Raw genomic sequence first — 22,881 nt, 5'->3', positions numbered from 1 at the left:
AGAATCTCTTGAATCCGGTAGGCGGAGGTTGCAGTGAGCTGAGATCGCGCCACTGCACTCCAGCCTGGGCGACAGAACTGAGACAGTCTCAAAAGAAACTGCTAAGGTAATAAATGTTCGGGGTTTTAAGCTGCTAAGATTTGGGAAAATTTGCTTTGTAGCAATTGATACTAATCCATGAGCCAACAGAAAACATTCAGCAAAGAGGAAAAGGGAAAGTTCATAAAATTGGGTGAAATATTCCTTAGGAATAGTATTTGGTACTTTTTTTTTTTTTTTGAGATGGAGTCTCACTCTGTTACCCAGACTGGAGTGCAGTGGCGCGATCTCAGCTCACTGCAACCTCCGCCTCCCGGGTTCAAGTGATTTTCTTGCCTCAGCCTCCTGAGCAACCGGGATTACTGGCGCGTGCCACCACATCCGGCTAATTTTTGTATTTTGAGTAGACACGGGGTTTCACCATGTTGGCCAGACTGGTCTCCAACTCCTGACCTCAAGTGATCCACCCGCCTCAGCCTCCCAAAGTGCTGGGATTGATAACAAGCATGAGCCACTGTGCCCGGACTTGGTTCATATTCTTGATGGGCCCTGAACCTATATATAGAGTTATTTTTTTGAGGACCTCTCATAAAAAAAAAGGGTTTTCTTTTGCTTCAGGGACAAACTCTGGTATTCCACAAAAATAAAAAGAAAATAAGCCCGGCGTGGTGGCGTGCACCTATAGTCCCAGCTACTTGGGAGGCTTAAGTGGGAGGCTCACTTGAGCCCAGGAGTTGGAGGCTGCAGTGAGCTATATGATAGCACCACTGCACTCCAGCCTGAGCAACAGAGAAGACCCAGTCTCCAAAAAAAAAAAAAAGCCCACCAAAAAAGTAAAAAAAAGTTGAAAATGATGACAGACCCTTTATTAGCACCTCTTACATGCCCGGGCAGTGAATTTATATAATCTTTCACAAATAGAAAAACTGAAGCTCATTCAGATTAGGTACTTTATCTGAAGACACAGATAAACCCCTCTCAGCGCCTGACTCTCGGCGCAATCGGGATGTTTCGCAGCGGGGCAGGGGCAGGGCCCGGAGCCACCGCCATCGCAGCCCGGGGAACAACGGACTCGGGGAAGCCCAGCCTAGCCCTTCAAGTCTCGGGCCCAGCAAGGGCCAGGACCCTCCCTCCCTCCCTGCAATCGGTCCCCAAACTCGCTGAATGAAGCTCATTCAGTTTAGGTAATTTATCTGAAGACACACGGTTAGTAAAAGGCAGAACCCAGGTTTGTATTCCGAAGCCCTCGTTCTTTCCACCACATTATTATGGCCTTCCTAACGGTAATCCTTACAATTTTAAATGAACATATACCAAAGCTCCTCTCCTGAACACCGAGGGACGTTGGCTCACGGAGGTTAGAAAGTTAACGTATCAGGCCGGGCGCGATGGCTCACGCCTGTAATCCCAGCACTTTGGGAGGCCGAGGTGGGCGGATCACAAGGTCAGGAGTTCGAGACCAGCCTGACTAACATGGTGAAACCCCGTCTTTACTAAAAATACAAAAATTAGCTGGGCATGGTGGCACAGGCCTGTAATCCCAGCTACTCGGGAGGCTGAGGCAGAAGAATCGCTTGAACCCGGGAGGTGGAGGTTGCGGTGAGCCGAGATCGCGCCACTGCATTCCAGCCTGGGTGACAGAGCGAGACTCTGTCTCAAAAAAAAAAAAAAAAAAAAAGGAAGTTAACGCAACCCGCTGCGTCCCCTCCACCGCCGCGCACCCCGTCTCGCAGCTGGCGCGGTGTTTGCTGGTGACATGAACTCAACCAGCCTCCAGCATCTGGGGATCGGGGCGACATCGTTGGTCTGGTTTGCAAGAGGACCCGCACGCCTCCAGCTGGGGCGGAATTGGAAGATTCAGAAAGGAAAGCTGGGGAGGCGGGGAAGGAAGGGTGCAAAAGTGACACTGTGCTAGGGTCTCCAGGGCCGCGGAGCTCGGGGACAGGCGGCGCCTTCCGAGCTGCACAAACGCGTGGGGCGGGGCGTCTCTGGATCCGGAAGTTGCCTCTGCCCTCACCAAAGATGGCGGCCCCGGCGCCGCTCGCCCACCTCTCGTAACCAATGGAACCGCGGCGCTCGGCCGATTCTCGCGGGCGCCCTCAGATCTACGCTCTCTGATGCAACGCCGGAATCGGGGAAACCGCCGGTGCACGTTGGAGTCATAAGACGGCGTCGGTGTTGCAGTCTGTGTCCTTGGAGGTGACCAGGGCCACTGCAGGCATGGTGCTAGGTGGGTGAGACTCAGTGTGTGGCGCGGTGTTCCCTGCCTGGGGCAGGAACTCTGCTCCAGCCGGGTTCCGGCGCTTTCCTTAGTGCCTACCAGAGTGGGCGCCCCGCGAATGTTTGGGGACCGATTGCAGGGAGGGAGGGAGGGTCCTGGCCTTTGCTGAGCCTGGGACTTGAAGGGCCAGGCCGGGCTTCCCCGAGTCCGTTGTTCCCCCGGGCTACGATGGCGGTGGCTCCGGGCCCTTCCCCTGCCCCGCTGCGAAACCTCCCGATTGCGCTGAGACTCAGGCGCTGGGACGGGTTCAGACACAGGGTAGCCCCTACTCCTGCAGTTCTTCAAAGTGATCGTCAGGAAGGGGCTTTAGGATTCCAGTTGTTTTTCTCCCAGCCTCATTTTTTTATTGAGGTTTCCGGGGAGACCATACTGTGCAGTAGGAGAAAAAAAAAAAGAGACACCTGGATGGATGTTAACTGTTCAGACCTACTAGTTGTGAGGCCTTCTGAAATTTTCCAACCTCAGAGCTTCTGTTTCCTTTAAAGACCAGAGGGAGCTGGTGTTTATTTGCCATCTCTACAAAAACTGGCACTGGGATATCTGATTTTTATGTGTTATTTTATTTCATCCTCAGTACAGCCTTTCAAGATGGGGATTGTTTTTCCTATTTTATAGGTAAAGAAATAAGCTCAGAAAGGTTAAGTAAATTCTCCAGAGTCACCCTGCCTTTTAAGGTACAAAATCCAACATTCCAGCGTATGTCTGATCAACTTCAAAGCCCATGTTTTATTTTTGGGTGCCCAATTAGATAGAATAAATATCACAAATTAAAATGATCAGAGTTCATTTTGAAAACCTGGATTATTAACTAATGTTTTTATGAGATGGATGTTATTGAAATGGAGTGGGGAAATAACTAGGATATTAATTACTTATGGACCTCAATAATTTTTATTAATCGATGCTTGTTCTGTTTACAAAGGTAAGGCATGAATAAAGTAGTAAGGTGACTAATAGTTAATGGCCAGACCATAACTTACCCTCATTTTGTCAAACAGCAGAGCTGTACGTCTCTGACCGAGAGGGAAGCGATGCCACGGGAGATGGAACCAAGGAGAAACCATTTAAAACAGGTCTAAAGGTAGAGTCTCTTCTCATTAGGAAAATGAGACTGCATTTATTAATGACTTATATCAATTATCGTGTGACTTGCCAAGAATTTAATTTCAAACACTAGGTTCCAAAGAGAATTTTCAGAAAAGGGAAAGTAAGGAATGCATACAGATATGTGACTTTAAGATTGTTAGATGATCAAAGTCTAAACTGACTTTTTAACATTTTGAAAAAAGGTATCTTCTTTCTTACCACATGGCTTTGCTTCTTGGAATTTTTCTCTCCATTGAGTCAGATTGCTGGGTTTTCAATTCTTGTAAAGATAAAAGTTACCTTTCCTCAGTTACAGTGAGCTCATGACCAGGGGGCTCCTGAGAGGGCTTTTGGTGAATTTACCACAATCCAGAGTGTGATCCTGAGATTTGACTCCCAAGACCACCAAGAATGGATTCATTTGTCAGAGCTGACTCATGAGTCTGGAGCTTGAAGCTAGAATGCCAATTTATTAACATTCTGTTAATGAATTAACAGTGCTGTTATTTCTCAGGATCTAGAATCCTTGAATGAGTTCAGCTCATTCTCAAAGGGATTTGTCAAGAGCTCGGACTCAGGCCAGGTGTGGTGGCTCACGCCTATAATCTCAACACTTTGGGAGGCTGGGGCAGGTGGATTGCTTCAGCCCAGGAGTTTGAGACCAGCTTGGGCAACTTGGTGAAATCCTGTCTCTACAAAACACATAAAACTTAGCCCAGCATGGTGGTGCGTGCCTGTGGTCCCAGCTACTCCGGAGACTGAGGTGAGAGGATTGCTTTAGCCTGGAAGGTGGAGGTTGCAGTGAGCCATCATTGCGCCACTGCACTCTAGCCTGAGACCCTGTCTCAGAAGAAAAAACAAAAAAAGGGCTTGGACTCACAACATGGGTGTTAGGTAGTTGATTATATCAGAGTAAAGTGTGGCCTAAGACAACCTTCTTAAAATAGACCATGGACTTAGCTGTTGAACTCATATGCTAGAATCCATTGGCTATAACTGCCACATAAGGAAGATGGTTAAAGGTTCCTTCCTTTGGTCTGGGCTTTGGTGCCTCACGTCTGTAATCCCAGCACTTTGGGAGGCTGAGGCTGGAGGACTGCTTGAGCCCAGGAGTTTGAGAACAGCCTGGGCAACATGATAAGACCCTCATCTCTACAAAAAATTTAACTTCTTAAAAACTTTTTAATAAATTTAATTTAAAAAATAAATAGAGACAGGATATTAACCCTCCCAAAGTGCTGGGATTATAGGAGTGAGCCATCACACTCAGCCAACTACCAAAAAAAGAAAAAAAAAAAAAAATTAGCCAGGCATGGTGGTATGGTATGCACCTGTGGCCCCAGCTACTCGGGAGACTGAGATAGGGGGATTACTTGAGCCCAGGAGGTTGAGGCTGCAGTGAGCCGTGATTGCATCACTGCTCTGCAGCCTGGACGACAACAACAAAAAAGTTCCTTCTTTGAACTGTATTAGGAAAAGCAGTGCCTTGACACTCCTTTTTCTGTGCATCCCCTTTTTTTGTTAACTGTGTTACAACATTTATAGTTACTATCAAGTCCTCCTAATCTGGGAGCATTCTCCTCTCTTTTAGGTCATACCATATGGTTATACTTTGGTGTGTCATACATGGGTACTTGTTTTTAATTTAACTTATCTATTTATTTTTTTTTCTGAGACGGGATCTTACTTTGTTGCCCAGGCTGGAGTGCAGTAGCGCATTCATGGCTCACTGCAGCTTCCACCTCCTGGGCTTAAGGGATCCTCCCACCTCAGCCTTCCAAGTAGCTCGGACCACAGGGGCATGTCACCACACACAGTTAATTTGTTTCTTATTTGTAGATACGAGATCTCATTATGTTGCCCAGGCTGGTCTTAAACTCCTGGGCTTAAGCAATCCTGCTGCCTTGGCCTCCCAAAGTGCTGGGGCTGCAGGTGTGAGCCACCACTCCTGGCTGGGTTTTACTTGTTAACCACTCTTAAGGGGAAATCTTTCATTTCTGGATTATCGGGTGCCTCATTTTGCAGCTCCTGAAAACTGACAACACCGTTTAGATGAACGTTTGCAGAATGTCACTGTTAACAAAAGTGTAGCATTCTGATTTGGGAACTGATAGTTTGGCTCTTTCAATTTCAGTGATACAAAAGGAGGGATCAGTACAGACTGTCAGGTAGTAAGTGAATTCCAAATGACCTACATGTATTCATGGGACCTTCTCTCTTGGTTTTGCATTTTCATCAATGGCTGTCTTTTTTTTTTTTTTTTTTTTTTTGAGACAGAGTGTTGTTCTTGTTGCCCAGGCTGGAGTGCAGTGGCATGATCTCGGCTCACTGCAACCTCTGCCTTCTGGGTTCAAGCAATTCTCCCTGCCTCAGCCTCCTGAGTAGCTGGGATTATAGGCACTCACCACCATGCCTGGTTAATTTCTTTTCTTTTTTTTTTATTTCTAGTAGAGATGGTGTTTCACCGTATTGGCCAGGCTGGTCTCGAATTCTTGAGCTCAGATGATCCACTCACCTCAGCCTCCTAAAGTGCTGGGATTACAGGCGTGTGCCACTGCGCCTGGCCCCTACATGTATTCTTACAATGTCTAGTTGTTAAAAGGATGAACTATTGAATGTTTTCTTTTTTTTCTTTTTTTTTTTTTGAAAAGGAGTCTCACACTGTCACTCAGGCTGGAGTGCAGTGGTGCCATCTCAGCTCACTGCAAGCTCTACAGGCGCCCGCCACCACACCCGGCTAATTTTTTGTATTTTTAGTAGAGACAGGGTTTCACTGTGTTAGCCAGGATGGTCTCGATCTCCTGACCTGGTGATCCTCCCTCCTCGGCCCCCCAGAATGCTGGGATTACAGGCATGAGCCACCGCACCCGGCCGCTTTTTGTGTTCTTAACCATTGTTTTGTTGAAAGTTTCAAAAATGTCTGACACTTCTCTGATTTCTCACAGAGAACTAACCTTTTAGATGTCACTTGAAGTTGAGTTTTGCTGTCAGGTGTCTCTTCTGTTGTCCTTGTACCTGTGCTGGTTGCTACAGCCACTTAAGATCTGTTGCTTATAGTCTGCTTTTCCTGGGAACTGTATAGTGTATACCCGAACTTGCTGTAATTGTTTGTGAGAGGACCTCAGAGCTTCAGCTTTAACCAGTGTGCTTCTTTTTTTTTTTTTTTTTTTCTCTTGAGACAGAGTCTCGCTCTGTTGCCCAGGCTGGAGTGCAGTGGCACGATCTTGGCTCACTGCAAGCTCCGCCTCCCGGGTTCATGCCATTCTCCTGCCTCAGCCTCCCGAGTAGCTGGGACTACAGGCGCCTGCCACCAAGCCTGGCTAATTTTTTTGTATTTTTAGTAGAGACGGGGTTTCACTGTGTTTGCCAGGATGGTCTCGATCTCCTGACCTCACCCACCTCGGCCTTCCAAAGTGCTGGGATTACAGGCGTGAGCCACCGCGCCCAGCCAACCAGTGTGCTTCTTAAATGTTCAACCAGTCACTGCGCCAATATCAGCTTTTGGCTGTTGGGGTCTTTATGCTTAGATTGTTCCACTTGCCTTATACTTGAGATGTTATTTTGATTTTAAGTATTGTACAATGTTCAAGAACTGTCTTTTTTCTCCTCCCTACCCAAGGCTTTGATGACAGTAGGGAAAGAACCATTTCCTACCATTTACGTGGATTCACAAAAAGAAAATGAGAGGTGGAATGTTATTTCTAAATCACAGTTGAAGAACATTAAAAAGATGTGGCATAGGGAACAAATGAAGAATGAATCCCGGGAAAAGAAAGAGGTGAGTCCTGACCTTGCCATCGTGAACGTTGTTAAAGTTAGAACTCTGGAAACCATGTTAACAGACTGCTTCATCATTAAAATTAGGCAGAAGATAGTTTACGAAGAGAAAAGAACCTGGAAGAAGCAAAGAAGATTACCATTAAAAACGATCCAAGTCTCCCAGAGCCAAAATGTGTAAGTTTGTTTATCTTTTCAAATACCGTGGACTTGTCTACATCAGATCATTATTTCTGTGTATGAGGGGCATGTCACATGGTTTGTTTCTTTACATTTTGTTTTTACTTTCCTTTTATTTATTTGTTTGTTTATTTATTTTTGAGACGGAGTCTTGCTCTGTCGCCCAGGCTGGAGTGCAATGGTTCAATCTCAGCTCACTGCAAGCTCCGCCTCCTGGGTTCACGCCATTCTCCTGCCTCAGCCTCCCGAGTAGCTGGGACTACAGGTGCCTGCCACCATGCCTGGCTAATGTTTTGTATTTTTGGTAGAGACGGGGTTTCACCGTGTTAACCAGGATGGTCTCGATCTCCTGATCTCATGATCCGCCCACCTCGGCCTCCCAAAGTGCTGGGATTACAGGCGTGAGCCACTGCGCCCGGCCTACTTTCCTTTTATTTTTTATTTCTTAATTTTAAATTTTAATTTATTTATTTTGAGACAGGGTCTTGCTCTGTTGCTCAGGCTGGAGTGCAGTAGTGCAGTTTCTGCTCACTGCAACCTCTGCCTCCTGGGCTCAAGCGATCCTCCCAAGTAGGGGGGACCACAGGCATGCACCACCACACCTGGCTAACTTTATTTTTAATTTTTGTAGAAACAGTCTCCCATATTGCCCGGGCTGGTTTCAAACTCCTGGGCTCAAGGGATCCTCCCACCTCAGCCTCCCAAAGTGCTGGGAATACAGGCGTGAGCCACCATGCCTGGCCTACTTTCCTTTCAGAAGGGACATAGAGAAATAATGTTTTAGAGTTATGAGGCTAGTTCTTTAGGGGTTCATTTTATTACACAGTTGAGTAAATGCATGTTGAATGAATTCTGTCCCAACCGAATGCCAGCAGATGGGGGACCCAGGCCTGGCTACGCTTCATGATGTTGGTCAAGTGATTTAACCCTCTCTAGTGTCAGTTTGCTTATAAAATGAAGAGGTTGAAATCTATGATTTTCATGTTTTATTTAAATAGAGTAAAAGTTTGTGAATTGTGAAATTAGATTCACTCTTCTTCTGTTCTTTCTGGAACCCAAATAGATTGCTGGACTATGAATGAAAATGGTTTGATTTCCAGTAGTTCTTATTTTATTTTATTATTTATTTATTTATGAGACAGAGTTTCACTCTTGTCACCCAGGCTGGAGTGCAGTGGGGAGATCTCAGCTCATTGCAACCTCCGCCTCCTGGGTTCAAGTGATCCTCCTGCCTCAGACTCCCAAGTAGCTGGGATTACAGGTGCCTGCCACCACGCCTGGCTAATTTTTGTATTTTTAGTAGAGATGGGGTTTCGCCGTGTTGGCCAGACTGGTCTCAAACTCCTGACCTCAGGTGATCTGCCCACCTTAGCCTCCCAAAGTGCTGGGATTACAGGCTTGAGCCACCACGCCCAGCCAGATTTCCAGTAGTTCTTATTGCTGATGAATTTTTGTATTATTTCCTTAGTGATGGAGCTGGGGTTTTTTGGCCACATTCACCAGCCCCTTCCTCTACTCATCTCCTCTCTCCTTCATCCCCCAAACAAAAGCTAGCCTTTTTAGTACCATGTTCTGGAAGGTATTGAAGAACTGTGGGGTCACGGAAAAGGCTTCATGTGGACTGGGATTGTTGCCGTTGTGGGAAGCAAGTGCTCCACTTATGACAAAGGAATTCATTTATTAATTAATTTTATCTAGCAATATCTGAAATTCTTCTGGGTGTTTCTCATTATCAGTTTTACACTAAGAAAGAAGACTTGGATTTTTGTTTTGTTTTGTTTTAAACCATGCCAATACAGTGAAATGTGTTTGGTTCTGAGCTGCAGTAGAGGAGCTGTCTCCAGTTTTGCACCATTTGTGATTTTTAACACTTTACTACCGTCTGCCTAATATTAGTGAAAAAGTTGGTGTGTATAAATGACATTATTGAACAAATGTTGTTTATTTCAATTTGACAGGTGAAGATTAGTGCGTTAGAAGGATATAGAGGCCAAAGAGTAAAGGTGTTTGGCTGGGTCCACAGGCTGCGCAGGCAAGGTAAATGGCAAAGCTTTTCCTTCTTTTTAATTTTTAAATATCCCTGCTCTTAGATGAAGAAAAACATAGAAAGATTTGCAGGGTTTTTTTTCTCACCCCCCTTTTTTCTTAGACACAGTCTCACTTTGTTGCCCAGGCTTGAGTGCAGTGGTGCTATCTCGGCTCACTGCAACCTCCGCCTCTCAGGTTCAAGCAATTCTCCTGCCTCAGCCTCCTGAGTAGCTGTTATTACAGGTACCTGCCACCACACCTGGCTGATTTTTGTAATTTTAGTAGAGACGGTGTTTCACCATGTTGGCCCGTCTGCTCTGGAACTCCTGGCCTCAGGTGATCCACTGTCTTGGCCTCCCAAAGTGCTGGGATTACAGGTATGAGCCGCTGCACCCGGCCCTCTTTTTTTTTTTTTTTGGTATGCTGGCTAGACTTGAACTCCCCCCAGCCATCCTCCTGCCTCAGCCTCCTGAGCAGCTGGGATTACAGGCACATAGCACCTCACTTGGCTTTAAAGGATAGAGTGATTTATATCTTAAATTTGTTCTTGTTTAAAATGACTATTGAAAGTATAAAAATTTTTAAATGCTATTTTAATGGTTAGCAATTATAGTGATGAAGATGTGTCCAGTAAATATTTGTCAAGTTGAGTTTTAATTATTTAGTGAAAATCAAGGGATGTTACTATAGGAAGTTTACATCTGAGTCTGAAACTTGGCCATAGTTTTGACTATTATAAACAGTATATTTGCATTCTCCCTTGGTTCTGACATTTTGTTTTCTCTTTCCCCTTTTATTATATATTTTATAATATATAAACATGTCACTTTTACTATTTATTATAAGGGATTAGCAAATCTTTGATTGAAAAGTGGGACAGGCCAGGTGCGGTGGCTCACGCCTATAATCCCAGTACTTCAGGAGGCCAAGGCGGGTGGATCGCCTGAGGTCAGGAGTTCAAGACCAGCCTGGCCAACATGGTGAAACCTCGTCTCTAATAAAAATACAAAAATTAGCCGGGTGTGGTTGTGGGCACCTGTAATCCCAGCTACTCTAGAGGCTGAGGCAGGAGAAGCACTTGAACCTGGGAGGCAGAGGTTGCAGTGAGCCGAGATCATGCCATTGCACTCTAGCCTGGGCAACAAAAGTGAAACTCCATCTGAAAAAAAAGCAGCGGTGGAGGGGACAAAAATACAAATGAAATGTTTTAAGTAGATTTCAGTAATTGGACCTTTAGGACATAAATAAGAAAAAGTGATTTTGTTCAAGAACATTTATGTATCACCCACTGAGTGCACAGTACTACCCCAGGCATTGCAGGGGACTCAAGGGTAGATAAGGCATAATCCCTTAACTCATGTTGCCTTCTGTCCTGCTTTCCCCTGGTTGTGTGAATCTTGGGGATCATGTAGGATTTGAAAGTCCAATACATTGAAAATAAAATATTTTACAAATACTGAGTAGTGGTATTACCAGTGGGTACTTCAGGGGCAGGGAGCCATGTGGGAGGTCTGAACTTCAATGTTTAACCTTGGAGTTTCCTTTAGATAAGATTAAGTCATGGCTGGGTGCAGTGGCTCACACCTGTAATCTCAGCGCTTTGGGAGGCTGAGGTAGGAGGATTGCTTGAGCCCAGGAGCTTGAGACCAGTCTGGGCAACTCAGTGAGACCCCTGTCACTACAAAATAATTAGCCAGGTGTGGTGGCATGTGCCTGTAGTCCCAGCTATCTGGGAGGGTAAGGTGAGAGGTTTGCTTGAGCCCAGGACGTAGAGGCTGCAGCGAGCTGTGATTGTGCCACTGCACTCTAGCCTGGGTGACGAAGTGAGACCCTATCTTTAAAATTATATATATATATATATAAACTTTAATGCCTTGAGAACAGTCTGCCTAAATTATTATTTCTCATTTTTTAGGAAAGAATTTAATGTTTCTGGTGTTGCGAGATGGTACAGGTTATCTTCAGTGTGTCTTGGCGGACGAGTTGGTAAATATTTTCTCTTATTTATGCCTGAAAATTAGATGTTTTCAGTAGATTCCTTTATTGCTTTGTATACATTTATTTAAAACTTTTATTATGTCGACAGTGAATGTCAATGAATCAAAACATCACATTGTATACCATAAACATGCAATTTTTATTTGTTTATTATACCTTAATAAGGCTAGGGGGAGAAAACTTTTGTGGAAAATTTCCAGCACATTACAAAATAGAACCATATAAAAAATCCTCAAATGCCCATCACCCAGCTTCTGTAACTACCTATATATGGCTAATCCTGGTATGATACTGCCCCTCAGACATCATATCATTTTATTTAATTACACATGCTTATGCATCTCTAAGAAAAATAATGTGGCTGGGCATGGTGGCTCATGCCTGTAATCTCAACACTTTGGGAGGCTGAAGTGGGCAGACTGCTTGAGCCCAGGAGTTTGAGACCAGCCTGGCAACATGGTGAAATCCTATCTCTACAAAAAATACAAAAATTAGCCAGGTGTGGTGGTGCATATCTGTAGTCTCAGCTACTCAGGAGGCTGAGGTGGGAGGATCTCTTGAGCCAGGGAGGCAGAGGTTGCAGTGAGCCAAGATGATGCCACCACCTTCCAGCCTGGGCAACAGAGTGAAACCTTGTCTCAAAAAAAAAAAAAAAAAGATAATGTAGTCACCTACTATTATCACACCCTCCACCAAATTAATACAACTACTACATATCATCTAATATCCAGATTCTTGTTATCAGTTCGTACTGCCTTTTTATAGTTGATTGATTTGAACGAGGATTCTTAACAAGATTAACATGCTGCATTTAGTGATATGACTTTGAAATTTTCTTTATAACTCTGCTGCTGTCTTTGCATTCTCTTTTCTTTTGCAACCCGCCCCCCCTCCCCACCCATTACTATGTATTTCTTGGGAAAACCCTGGTGGATTGTCCTGTGGAACTTCTCACATTATGGATTTGGTTGTTTGCATCCTTGTTGTGTCCTTTAGCATGTTCTTCTAGTGTCTGCATTTTTTATAAATTGGAGGTTAGGTCTGATTAGGTTCAGTTTTTTGGCACAACTACTTCATGGGCAAAGCTGTGTTCTTTTAGTTGCATCACGTCAAGAGGCATGTAAGGTGTGGTTGTCTTTTTCTTTTTTTTATTTGAGACAGAGTCTCGCTCTGTCACCCATGCTGGAGTGCAGTGGCGTGATCTCAGCTTAGTGCAACCTCTGCCTCCCAGATTCGAGTGATTCTCTTGCTTCAGCCTCCCGAGTAGCTGGGACTACAGGTGCATGCCACCATACCCAGCTAACTTTTGTATTTTTAGTAGAGACAGGTTTTTGCCATGTTGGCCAGGCTGGTCTTGAACTCCTGACCTCAGGTGATCCACCCGCCTTGGCCTCCGAAAGTGCTGGGATTACAGGTGTGAGCCGCCGTGCCCGGCCAGTTGTCTTATTTATGACTAGTGGGTTCAGGTGTTGGCAGCCTGACTTCTTCCTTTTAAAGTTCCCCATCAGTTTTTTCCTAATGACTTTAGTAAGAAGTGATTATAGTGTAGATGGGCTCTGTATGGTTTTGTTTGTTTGTTTGTTGTTTTGAGACACAGGGTTTCTCAGAAAGAGTACAGTGGCATCATCATAGCTCATTGCAGCCTCGACTTCCCAGGCCCAAGCAATTCTCCCACCTCAGCCTCCCGAGTAGTTAGGACTATAGGCAAGAACCACCACACCCAGCCAATTTTTATTTTATTTATCTCTCCCTTTGTTGTCCAGGCTGGTCTTGAACTCCTGGGTTCCAGTGAGCCTCTCACCTTAGCCTCCTTCATGGGATTACAGGCATGAACCACTGTGCCTAACCTGTATGTTACTTTAATAGTCTAGATTTTTAAAAACAAATAAATAAACTGTCCAGATATTTTTAAGTGATGTGGGTCAGTGTCATTTATCCATGTATGTAAAATGTGTATTTACATGTATATGTATATATTTACATGTATATGTCTATATATAGATAAACCTCTGTCTTCCACAAAAATATCTAATATTAAGAATCAGTGGCCATCTCACTCTTTATTTTACTAGTATTTGATCAGATAACTTGTTTGTAAACAATCCCTTTAACTTTCTATATGGTAGAATTTTTAAATCAATGTGAATAACTAAATTTGAGCTTTGACCTTTTTATAGTGTCAGTGCTACAATGGAGTTCTCTTGTCCACGGAGAGCAGTGTTGCAGTGTATGGAATGCTAAATCTTACCCCAAAGGGCAAGCAGGTGAGTGGATTGAGTTTCGCACTGGGTGAATGAATAGTTTATTTATTGGTTTGTTTTCCAGTGTCTTTGTTTGTACATTTGGCATATGTATTAGGGTTCTTCAGAGGGACAGAACTAGTAGGATAGACGTATATATGAAAGGGAGTTTTTAAGGAGAATTGGCTCACAAGATCACAAGATGAAGTCCCACAATAGGCCATCTGCAAGCTGTGCAGCAAGGAAGCCAGTAGTGGCTGAGTCCAAGTTCAAAAGCCTCAAAAGTAGGGAAGCCGACAGGGCAGCCTTCAGTCTGTGGCCAAAGGCCCAGGAGCCCCTGTCAAAGAACTGGTGTAAGTCCAAGAGTCTAAAAGCTGAGGAACTTGGAGTCTGATGTTCAATGACAGGAAGCATCCAGCACCGGAGGAAGATGAAGCCTGGAAGACCTAGCAAGTCTGCTCTTCCACCTTCTTCCTCCTGCTTTTTCTAGCCAGGCTGGTAGCTGATTGGGTGGTGCCCACCCACATTGAGGGTGGGTCTACCTCTCCCAGACCACTGACTTAAATGTTAATCTTCTCTGGCAACACCCAGATACACCCAGAAAATACTTTGTATCCTTCATTCCAATCAGGTTGACTCTTAATATTAACCATCACAGCATATAAATACAATAAATGTGAAGTACATGTCAAATTCAATATGCCTTTTCCAGTGAAATATGTACATTGTACAACTCAGGTGATAAAAGGAATACAATGATTTCCAGCCTTACGGAATTCCTGAATCATCCTCATGGGCTATAATGTAGCCACTGTGCTGTAGATACATGAATTACTTTTCAGCCAGATGGAAATAAAAACTTAACAACCCACCTAAATATGTTCAGAGAATTTCTTATTAGAATTTGAGCCTGTTTTTATTGTTTTTTTTTTTTTTTTTTTTTTTGGAGACAGAGTTTCGCTCTTGTTGCGCAGGCTGGAGTGCAGTGGTGCGATCTCCACTCACCACAACCTCTGCCTCCCAGGTTCAAGCGATTCTCCTGAGTAGCTGGGACTATAGGCGTGCGCCACCATGCCTGGCTAATATTTTGTATTTTTAGAAGAGATGGGGTTTTCACCTTGTTGGCCGGGATGGTCTTGATCTCCTGACCTCGTTATCCACCCGCCTCAGTGAGCCACCGCGCCCAGACACAAATATCTTTTAAAAATAGAAATGCACAGGCTGTGCATGGTGGCTCATGCCTGTAATCCCAGCACTTTGGGAGGCCGAGGCGGGCGGATCACGAGGTGAGGAGATCAAGACCAGCTTTGCCAACATGGTGAAACCCCGTCTCTACTAAATATACAAAAATTAGCCAGACGTGGTGGTGGGCGCCTGTAATCCCAGCTGCTCGGGAGGCTGAGGCAGGAGAATCGCTTGAACCCAGGAGGCGGAGGTTGCTGTGAGCCAAGATTGCGTCACTGCACTCCAGCCTGGGCGACAGAGTGAGACTCCGTCTCAAAAAAAAAAAAAAAAAAAAGATATTTGTGTGTATGTGAGTGTGTATTTATCCAGAAAGAACATTGGTAAAAATATCAATATAAAACTAAACTAAGGCTGAGAATTAGGAGGTTCTTAAAAATCTCAGCTTACCAAAACTTTGACATAAATTAAGATCCTCAATACTGTTAATTTTTTATTTCCTTTTCCCTCTTTCTCTGGACCCCACTTTTAAAAAATGCAGGCTCCAGGTGGCCATGAGCTGAGTTGTGACTTCTGGGAACTAATTGGGTTGGCCCCTGCTGGAGGAGCTGACAACCTGATCAATGAGGAGTCTGACGTTGACGTCCAGCTCAACAACAGACACATGATGATCCGAGGAGAAAACATGTCCAAAATCCTAAAAGCACGATCCATGGTCACCAGATGCTTTAGAGATCACTTCTTTGATAGGGGGTACTATGAAGTAAGTATGCATTCGTCAGCTTTTGCAAACAATACATTTTTTGCCGTTTTGAAACTTGAATAGTGGTGCTCACGATAGCATTGATTTATTCCTTCTTTGCATTTGAACAGGTTACTCCTCCAACATTAGTGCAAACACAAGTAGAAGGTGGTGCCACACTCTTCAAGCTTGACTATTTTGGGGAAGAGGCATTTTTGACTCAGTCCTCTCAGCTGTACTTGGAGACCTGCCTCCCAGCCCTGGGAGATGTTTTTTGTATTGCTCAGTCATACCGGGCAGAGCAGTCCAGAACACGAAGGCACCTGGCTGAGTATGAAGTTGTCTTTTTGTTTTATTTCTTTCTAGGTAATATCTTTAGAGAAGAAATCTTAGTGTAGGTAAATTATGTCTATGTTTAAAAAAACAAAAAACTGATATATTAAGTGGTTAATGGAAGAACATATAACAAAGTTTTGCCACCTTAGATCATAGCTAAGTTCTCTTTTTTCACTTTGACTTGATCTTTTATATATAAAGGAGCAAACAAGAAATTGCTACTCAGTGGAGAAGAGGGGAGTCCACAGCTAATTTGCAAAGTTGGGAATTGGTAGCATTGTTGGCATTTTATGGACAGCTTCCCAATGTTAAAAGCCTTGCTGGATAAAAAACCAGTGCAGGAGAAAAGCAGTGCTGAGCTATTGTCTCGTTCTTCAGGTACACTCACGTGGAAGCTGAGTGTCCTTTCCTGACCTTTGACGACCTCCTGAACCGGTTGGAGGACTTGGTTTGTGATGTGGTAGATCGAATATTGAAGTCACCTGCAGGGAGCATAGTGCATGAGCTCAACCCGGTAGGTGCAGTGTTTATGGAAAGAAAAAGTCACAGTCCTTTTTTGGAAGACAATGAAGTCTTCACCCTCAGTTTTTGTAGATTTGATGGCTTGGTGAGCTGAAATAAGTGACTAATTATTTTGAAGACTAGAATTTGATGTTAGTCACTGTCAATAATTTTATAATGTTTTCAGTTATATAAGAGGCTCATGTTTTCCATTTTAGGAATGTCTACATAGTTTTCTGGTCTGAAGTTATATATATATATATATATATATATTTTTTTTTTTTTTTTTTTGAGGCAGAGTCTCACTCTGTCGCCAGGCTGAAGTACAGTGGCGTGATCTCTGCTCACTGCAACCGCTGCCTCCCAGCTTCAAGCGATTCTCCTGCCTCAGCCTCCTGAGTAGCTGGGATTACAGGAGCTCACCACCACCCCCAGCTAATTGTTGTACTTTTAGTAGAGATGGGGTTTTACCGTATTGGCCAGGCTGGCCCCAAACTCCTGACCTCAAGTGATCTGCCCACCTCAGCCTCCCAAAATGCTGGGATTACAGGCATGAGCCACCACACCTCACTGAAGTAATACTTTATAATAGTTTTTTAATGGAAATTTTAGTGTTAATGTTTATATTTATGTATATATACACATTATATTTTTCCTTTCTTCTGTAGAACTTTCAGCCCCCCAAACGGCCTTTCAAACGGATGAACTATTCAGATGCTATTGTTTGGCTAAAAGAACATGATGTAAAGAAAGAAGATGGAACTTTCTATGAATTTGGAGAAGTATGTATTCCTTTCTCTCATTGTTTCCAAGGTGGGATTGGGCTCCAATTCTTTTCTTCTGGTTAATGAACTAGTAACATGGGTGGCATCTGCCTGTCGTCAAATAAATGGTAACAGCAGAACCTGCTTCTTGGGTTGCCTGCAGATTCGCTGAGTTAACAGAGTCAGCCTTAGGACAGTGCCTGTTCTGTACCACCCAGTAAGCGTGAGTGAGTTTCTTTTTTTTTCTTTTTTTTTTTTTTTGAGACGGAGTCTCGCTCTGTCGCCTACGGAGTGCAGTGGCATGATCTCAGATCTCGGCTCACTGCAACCTCCGCCTCCTGGATTCAAGCGATTCTCCTGCCTTAGCCTCCCGAATAGCTGGGACTACAGGCGCACACCACCATGCCCAGCTAATTTTTTTTATTTTTAGTAGAGACAGGGTTTCACCATGTTGGCCAGGATGGTCTCGATCTCTTGACCTCATGAACTGCCCGCCTCAGCCTCCCAAAGTGCTGGGATTATAGGCGTGAGCCACCGCTTCTGGACAAGTGTGAGTTTCTAAGCTGCCTTCATGTCTCATGCTTTGCCTCTTCCCTCTTCCTTCATTGTTCTTCCTTGGCCACAGCTTATAAGCTCTCTTTATCATTCTCTAGGCTGGTAGGAGTGCTTTAGAAGGTTGTGAAACCTTTGAAATCACATGCAAAATGTTGGTATATAGATATATATATATATATATATTTTTTTTTTTCTGGAGAATGTATCTTGTGCTTTTAAAAAGAGGTTCATCCCCTCCCCCAAAACAGTGATTTAAAACTTCTTAATGTGGAAGGTGAGAAAGAAGATAGCCATTGGTTAAAAATGCAAAACCAAGAGAGAAGGTCTTGGAGAAGGTAGCCTAGTGCCCCAGATAAACTTAGCATTTCGGTTTTGCCTGAGAACCACTCTCCCAGCATGCACTCGGGTTGCAAATTTTCTTTATTTGGGACAGCATCTCCATCTGTCGTCCAGGCTGGAATGCATTGGTGCGATCATAGCTGGCTACAACCTTGAACTCCAGAGTTCAAGTGTTCCTCCTACATCAGCCTCCAAAAGTGCTGGGATTACAGGTGTGAGCCACCATGCCCAGCTGATTTTTCATTATTTATAGAGATGGCGTCTCCCTATGTTGCCCAGGCTGGTCTCAAACTCCTTGGCTCAAGCAGTCCTCCCACCCCAGCCTTCCAAAGTATTGGGATTACAGGCGTGAGCCACTGCATCTGGCTCAAGTTTCCAAGACTATGCTAGGCCCTCTTTCCTGTGCATTTAACCATTACTTACATAATATTTGCACATCTAATGGTTTTACAGTTGAAATGTGTGTAGCTGCTGCTAACTAGTTTTGGGTTTTAGAAGGAATTAATAGGTGAAACAATATACTAGGTCTATGTAAAGCACTCTTGTTTTTGTGAATTCAGTTTGGTTTTTTGGTTTTTTTTTTTTAAAGAGATGGAGGTATTGCTGTGTTGACTGGGCTGGTCTTGAACTCCTGGGCTCGAGCAGTCCTCTCACCTCGGCCTCCCGAGTGTTAAGATTATAGGCATGAGCCACACTGTGCCCAGCCTATGAATTCAGTTTATGATGTATAATGACAACATTTTGTATTGAGAACTTGCATACTTTTAGTGTACCTAATACTTAGTAAAATAGTGTAGTTGAGTGGAAAGAACACAAGCTGTGGAGTCAGAAGGCCCCCCCAGGTGGGCTTAGCTCCCACCTCTTTTCTTTTGTGCTGTGTAACTGAAGACCAGTGACCCCCTCTCAGGTTCCTTATCTCTACCTTGGAAGTAACATCTGTTTTGCAAGATTGTGGGGACTACCGGAGCTAAATGCCTAGCCAGGACAATGGCAGGGGGAGCCTGTCAGCATTTACTATACATTGCTATTGTTCCACACACATGAGGACACTAGAGTGGATACATGACCCTCAGGCTTTGGGGGGTATGAAATAAGACCTGTTTTCCCCTAACTAAATCTTATGCAGAACCCCGCTGTGTAAAGCAGATGCAAACTGAGAGACTAGAGCTCTCCCACTCATCTCCTGTTACCTCTCAGCGTCTCCGAGGTCGCAAGAGCTCCAGAGCCTGGAGCTTGAAAACAGGTGTGCTAGGTGATTGCTACCTCCATTTCACTTCTTCATTAAACAAATCTGTGAGTCTTCTCCAGTTCTCTCAATCCATTTTTACTGGGACAAGAGTTGTCAGTTTTAACTTACGTGTTAACTTTAATTTATGTGTGGTATAGAAGGATGTTTTGAGAGAGAAACTGATGCACTTAAGTCATCATCTAATATTGGGTAACTATTCCAGGTGTGCTTACACTTACCAGTTTGACATTGGTTATTTGTTTTATGATTGCGTCTGTCATCGAAGGCATAACTGATTGATTACAACAGGAAAGAAGGGCAGATAACAGGAGAGTTTAAAGATAAGTGTCATTAGTAATATACTCTGTGTGTAGATCAATGATGTTCTGGAGCATTCATGATTACCGTATGCCTTACGGGACTAAGTGGACCTCATTTGCTTCAGAGCTAGACAAAACAGGCCACTGAGAAAAATACTGAGCTGTGTCTAGTCACAGCTTGGGGCTGGCTTTTGTTTTTTTTTTTTTTTTTTTTTTTTTTCCTTCATCAAACAGCATGGTGCTTGAGATATGCTGTAAAGGGAGACAGATCTTTTATGCTTCATTAAATAACTGAGTTTTAAGAATATGTTTATTTCTTTTTGAAAGAAATTATTCTTTACACAAATGTGTATGGGTTAAGGGTAGGTGTGTATCCTCTACTCTGTTGAATTGATAGGAGGAAGGACTGGTACAGGGTGAAGGAGCTGCTTCTGTCTTGTTGCGATCCAAGTTGTAAATGTTAATGAAGTCTTGTTTGACCTCAGGATATCCCAGAAGCTCCTGAGAGACTGATGACAGACACCATTAATGAACCAATCTTGCTGTGTCGATTTCCTGTGGAGATCAAGTCCTTCTACATGCAGCGATGTCCTGAGGATTCCCGTCTTACTGAATCTGTCAGTTTCTGTTTCAAAGAGTATTAATAATTTTGCTTTTTAAGGGGGTGGGGACTGTCATCTGGAATCAGGTACAGCTCATGCCAAATATTTCATTCTCTATCTAGAATGACAATATTTAAAGACGTTGGGTTTTTTCACCCTCCCCTGATTGAAGTTGACATGCTTTGTTAAATTAGAGAAATGTAAATATTTGAATATTACATGATCATAGTGGCTCCTTTAGCCCTTGGAGCTTAATTGTAATTTTCATTTAAACTCTAGGGCAGTGCTGTGGCTGATCGCTTGATAGTAATTGTGTATCTTCTTTCACTTGTATTTAAAGGTCGACGTGTTGATGCCCAATGTTGGTGAGATTGTGGGAGGCTCAATGCGTATCTTCAATAGTGAAGAAATACTGGCAGGTTATAAAAGGGAAGGGATTGACCCCACTCCCTATTACTGGTATACGGATCAGGTAAAACCAATTTTTTAAGCACTCAACATTTTTTTCCACTGTAATCGTTCTGTATATATTGAAATTTTTAAAAGGGGAGAATTCAGGGTAGTACTTTGGTATTTGAATGAGCTATATTCAGTTTGCAGGTTATAATGTGGTGTGTGAATATTGCCAGCTTTGTCTTGGCCAAGTTATATGTTAATTTCATTTGAAAACCTGTTTAACGGCTGGCTTGTTGATTGCAACTGAGTTTTTAAAAATTGATCCTACCAGTATCTAGTACCCTTCTTCATTTTCCTCTTATAAAGAGACATTGACTTATTTTAAAAGTTTTAAAAAATCTCTTCTTTCCAGGGTGGTACTTATTCCCTGGTTGATTTTTTCATACCAAATTATTTCTTTACATATGGTTCATGAAGGCATAGAGATTAAGTGCTGGGATTACAGGCACGAGCCACTGAATCTGGCCATAGTTGAATTCTTAACCACAGTGAGCTAACTCCTTTCACGGTGGAAAATTTTAACTATCTTAGATGAAAGTTTTAACTAAGTATTTACTCCTCTTTCTTTCTTTTTTTTTTTTAAACAGAGAAAATACGGTACATGTCCCCATGGAGGATATGGCTTGGGCTTGGAACGATTCTTAACGTGGATTCTGAATAGGTATCACATCCGAGACGTGTGCTTATACCCTCGATTTGTCCAGCGCTGCACGCCATAACCATTTTCTCCAGAAGCGTGGAGGAAAGATTATGAAAGGAACAGGCTCTTTAAAAAAGAAAACAAAGAGCCAGAATCTTCCTTTTTTTGTTTCATTGGGGTTTTCTCTTTCTGTTTTTCTTTCTACTACCATAAAAACTATCTCAAATCACCTGAACATCGAGTGATACTAAGGTTGTCATCTTAAGAAAAAATATCCATTTTTTTCTTAAGTTCGGGGAACAAAGTTCGGGGAAAATACCTGGCATGAAACTGTAGTTAGGGATACATTTCAGCATTTTACTCACTTTATCCAAGTTATTCATTTTATTCAAGTTATATGTATGTATAATTCAACAATTTTAGATTATGGTGTAAGATACTCCAGTAACTTACCTTTCTGTCCTTTTAAGTGTACCTGGAATTCTTTGATTTATTTTATTGCATCAATGAATTAAAACAAAAATCTTGGGGGAAGAAATTGGCAATATCGTATAAAAATCTGCTCATATTAGAACACAGTATAATTCAGCAGTAGACACTAGAATCAAATGAATAGCCTTTTGTATCAGTTATTAATCTTTTCTAACTCTGCTTAGCTGCTAATAATCCTGAGGCATAGAAATTGAAGAATTTGTAAAAATAGAATTGCCTTAAAGGATTTGAAGTAAGAACATAATTTTGGGGAGAGTTTTTTAGTGATTCACAATATCCCTCTTAGCATTAATTTAAGGTAAAGAGGCAGATTGATGTTCCCTCTTTCCTGGTAGTTCCTAAGTAATTAAGAATAAATAAGTTCCAAAAGAAATTGTAGCTGGAATCTTAATAACAATTGTGAGTGGCTGTTTGAGTTGCCCCCACCATGTCCTTAGATCTAATCTGTGCTACCTTATTAACTCACAGCAGGCTTACTGAATGGCTTCATTTCAGATTTAGTTGATTTCTCCACCAATTGCATGTCATGTATTCTCAATAGGCCGTATTCCCAGCAGTCAATAAATGAACACCCGTAAAAACTCTTTGCTGGCTTAATTTTCTTAAAGCTAAACATCTCTTTGTCACATTCGTTCATGCTTTTGCAATTATTTTATCTTTTTTATGATGTATGTATGTGAAATTAAGTACTACTAAATTTAGTAGATATTGCTAACGTTATATGGTAATGAGAACAAATGATTTTTTAACATTAGATATGTGGGTCATGGTTAAATCTTTTTTGTAATCTTTTTTGTGTTACTGTTGGACACATTAGATTTTATCCTGTTTTGCAATTAAGTGAAATGACAGGTCAAAATGAGGCATTTAGGCTGGTTGTAGTGGCTCACACCTGTAATCCCTCCACTTTGGGAGACCGAGGCGGGCAGATCACCTGAAGTCAGGAGTTCAAGACCAGCCTGAGCAACATGGTAAAACCCCATCTCTACAAAAATACAAAAGTTAGCCAGGCATGATGGCAGGTGCCTGTAATCCCAGCTACCCAGGAGGCTGAGGCAAGAGAATTGCTTGAACCCCAGAGGCAGAGGTTGCAGT

At 43.0% G+C, this 22,881-nt stretch overlaps 1 protein-coding gene across 4 annotated transcripts; it reads left to right on the top strand.

The window, feature by feature from the left end:
- Nucleotides 1–1,739: 1,739 nt before the first annotated feature.
- Nucleotides 1,740–22,370, top strand: NARS1 (asparaginyl-tRNA synthetase 1). Of its 4 annotated transcripts, none has more exons than XR_010151844.1 (14): nt 1,740–2,269; nt 3,322–3,401; nt 7,026–7,184; nt 7,271–7,360; nt 9,322–9,400; nt 11,307–11,377; nt 13,567–13,653; nt 15,353–15,574; nt 15,685–15,884; nt 16,268–16,403; nt 17,059–17,172; nt 19,175–20,213; nt 20,539–20,670; nt 21,242–22,370. XR_010151844.1 is itself a non-coding variant. In XM_009434047.5 (14 exons), exons 1-14 carry the CDS (start codon nt 2,260–2,262, stop codon nt 21,371–21,373), a joined length of 1,644 nt encoding a protein of 547 aa, XP_009432322.1. In that variant the 5' UTR covers nt 1,740–2,259; the 3' UTR covers nt 21,374–22,370.
- Nucleotides 22,371–22,881: the final 511 nt, after the last annotated feature.

This window comes from Pan troglodytes, chromosome 17 (assembly GCF_028858775.2).
Source record: "Pan troglodytes isolate AG18354 chromosome 17, NHGRI_mPanTro3-v2.0_pri, whole genome shotgun sequence".
NCBI classification, from domain to species: Eukaryota; Metazoa; Chordata; class Mammalia; order Primates; family Hominidae; genus Pan; species Pan troglodytes.
This window is presented reverse-complemented; position numbering and strand designations above follow the sequence as displayed.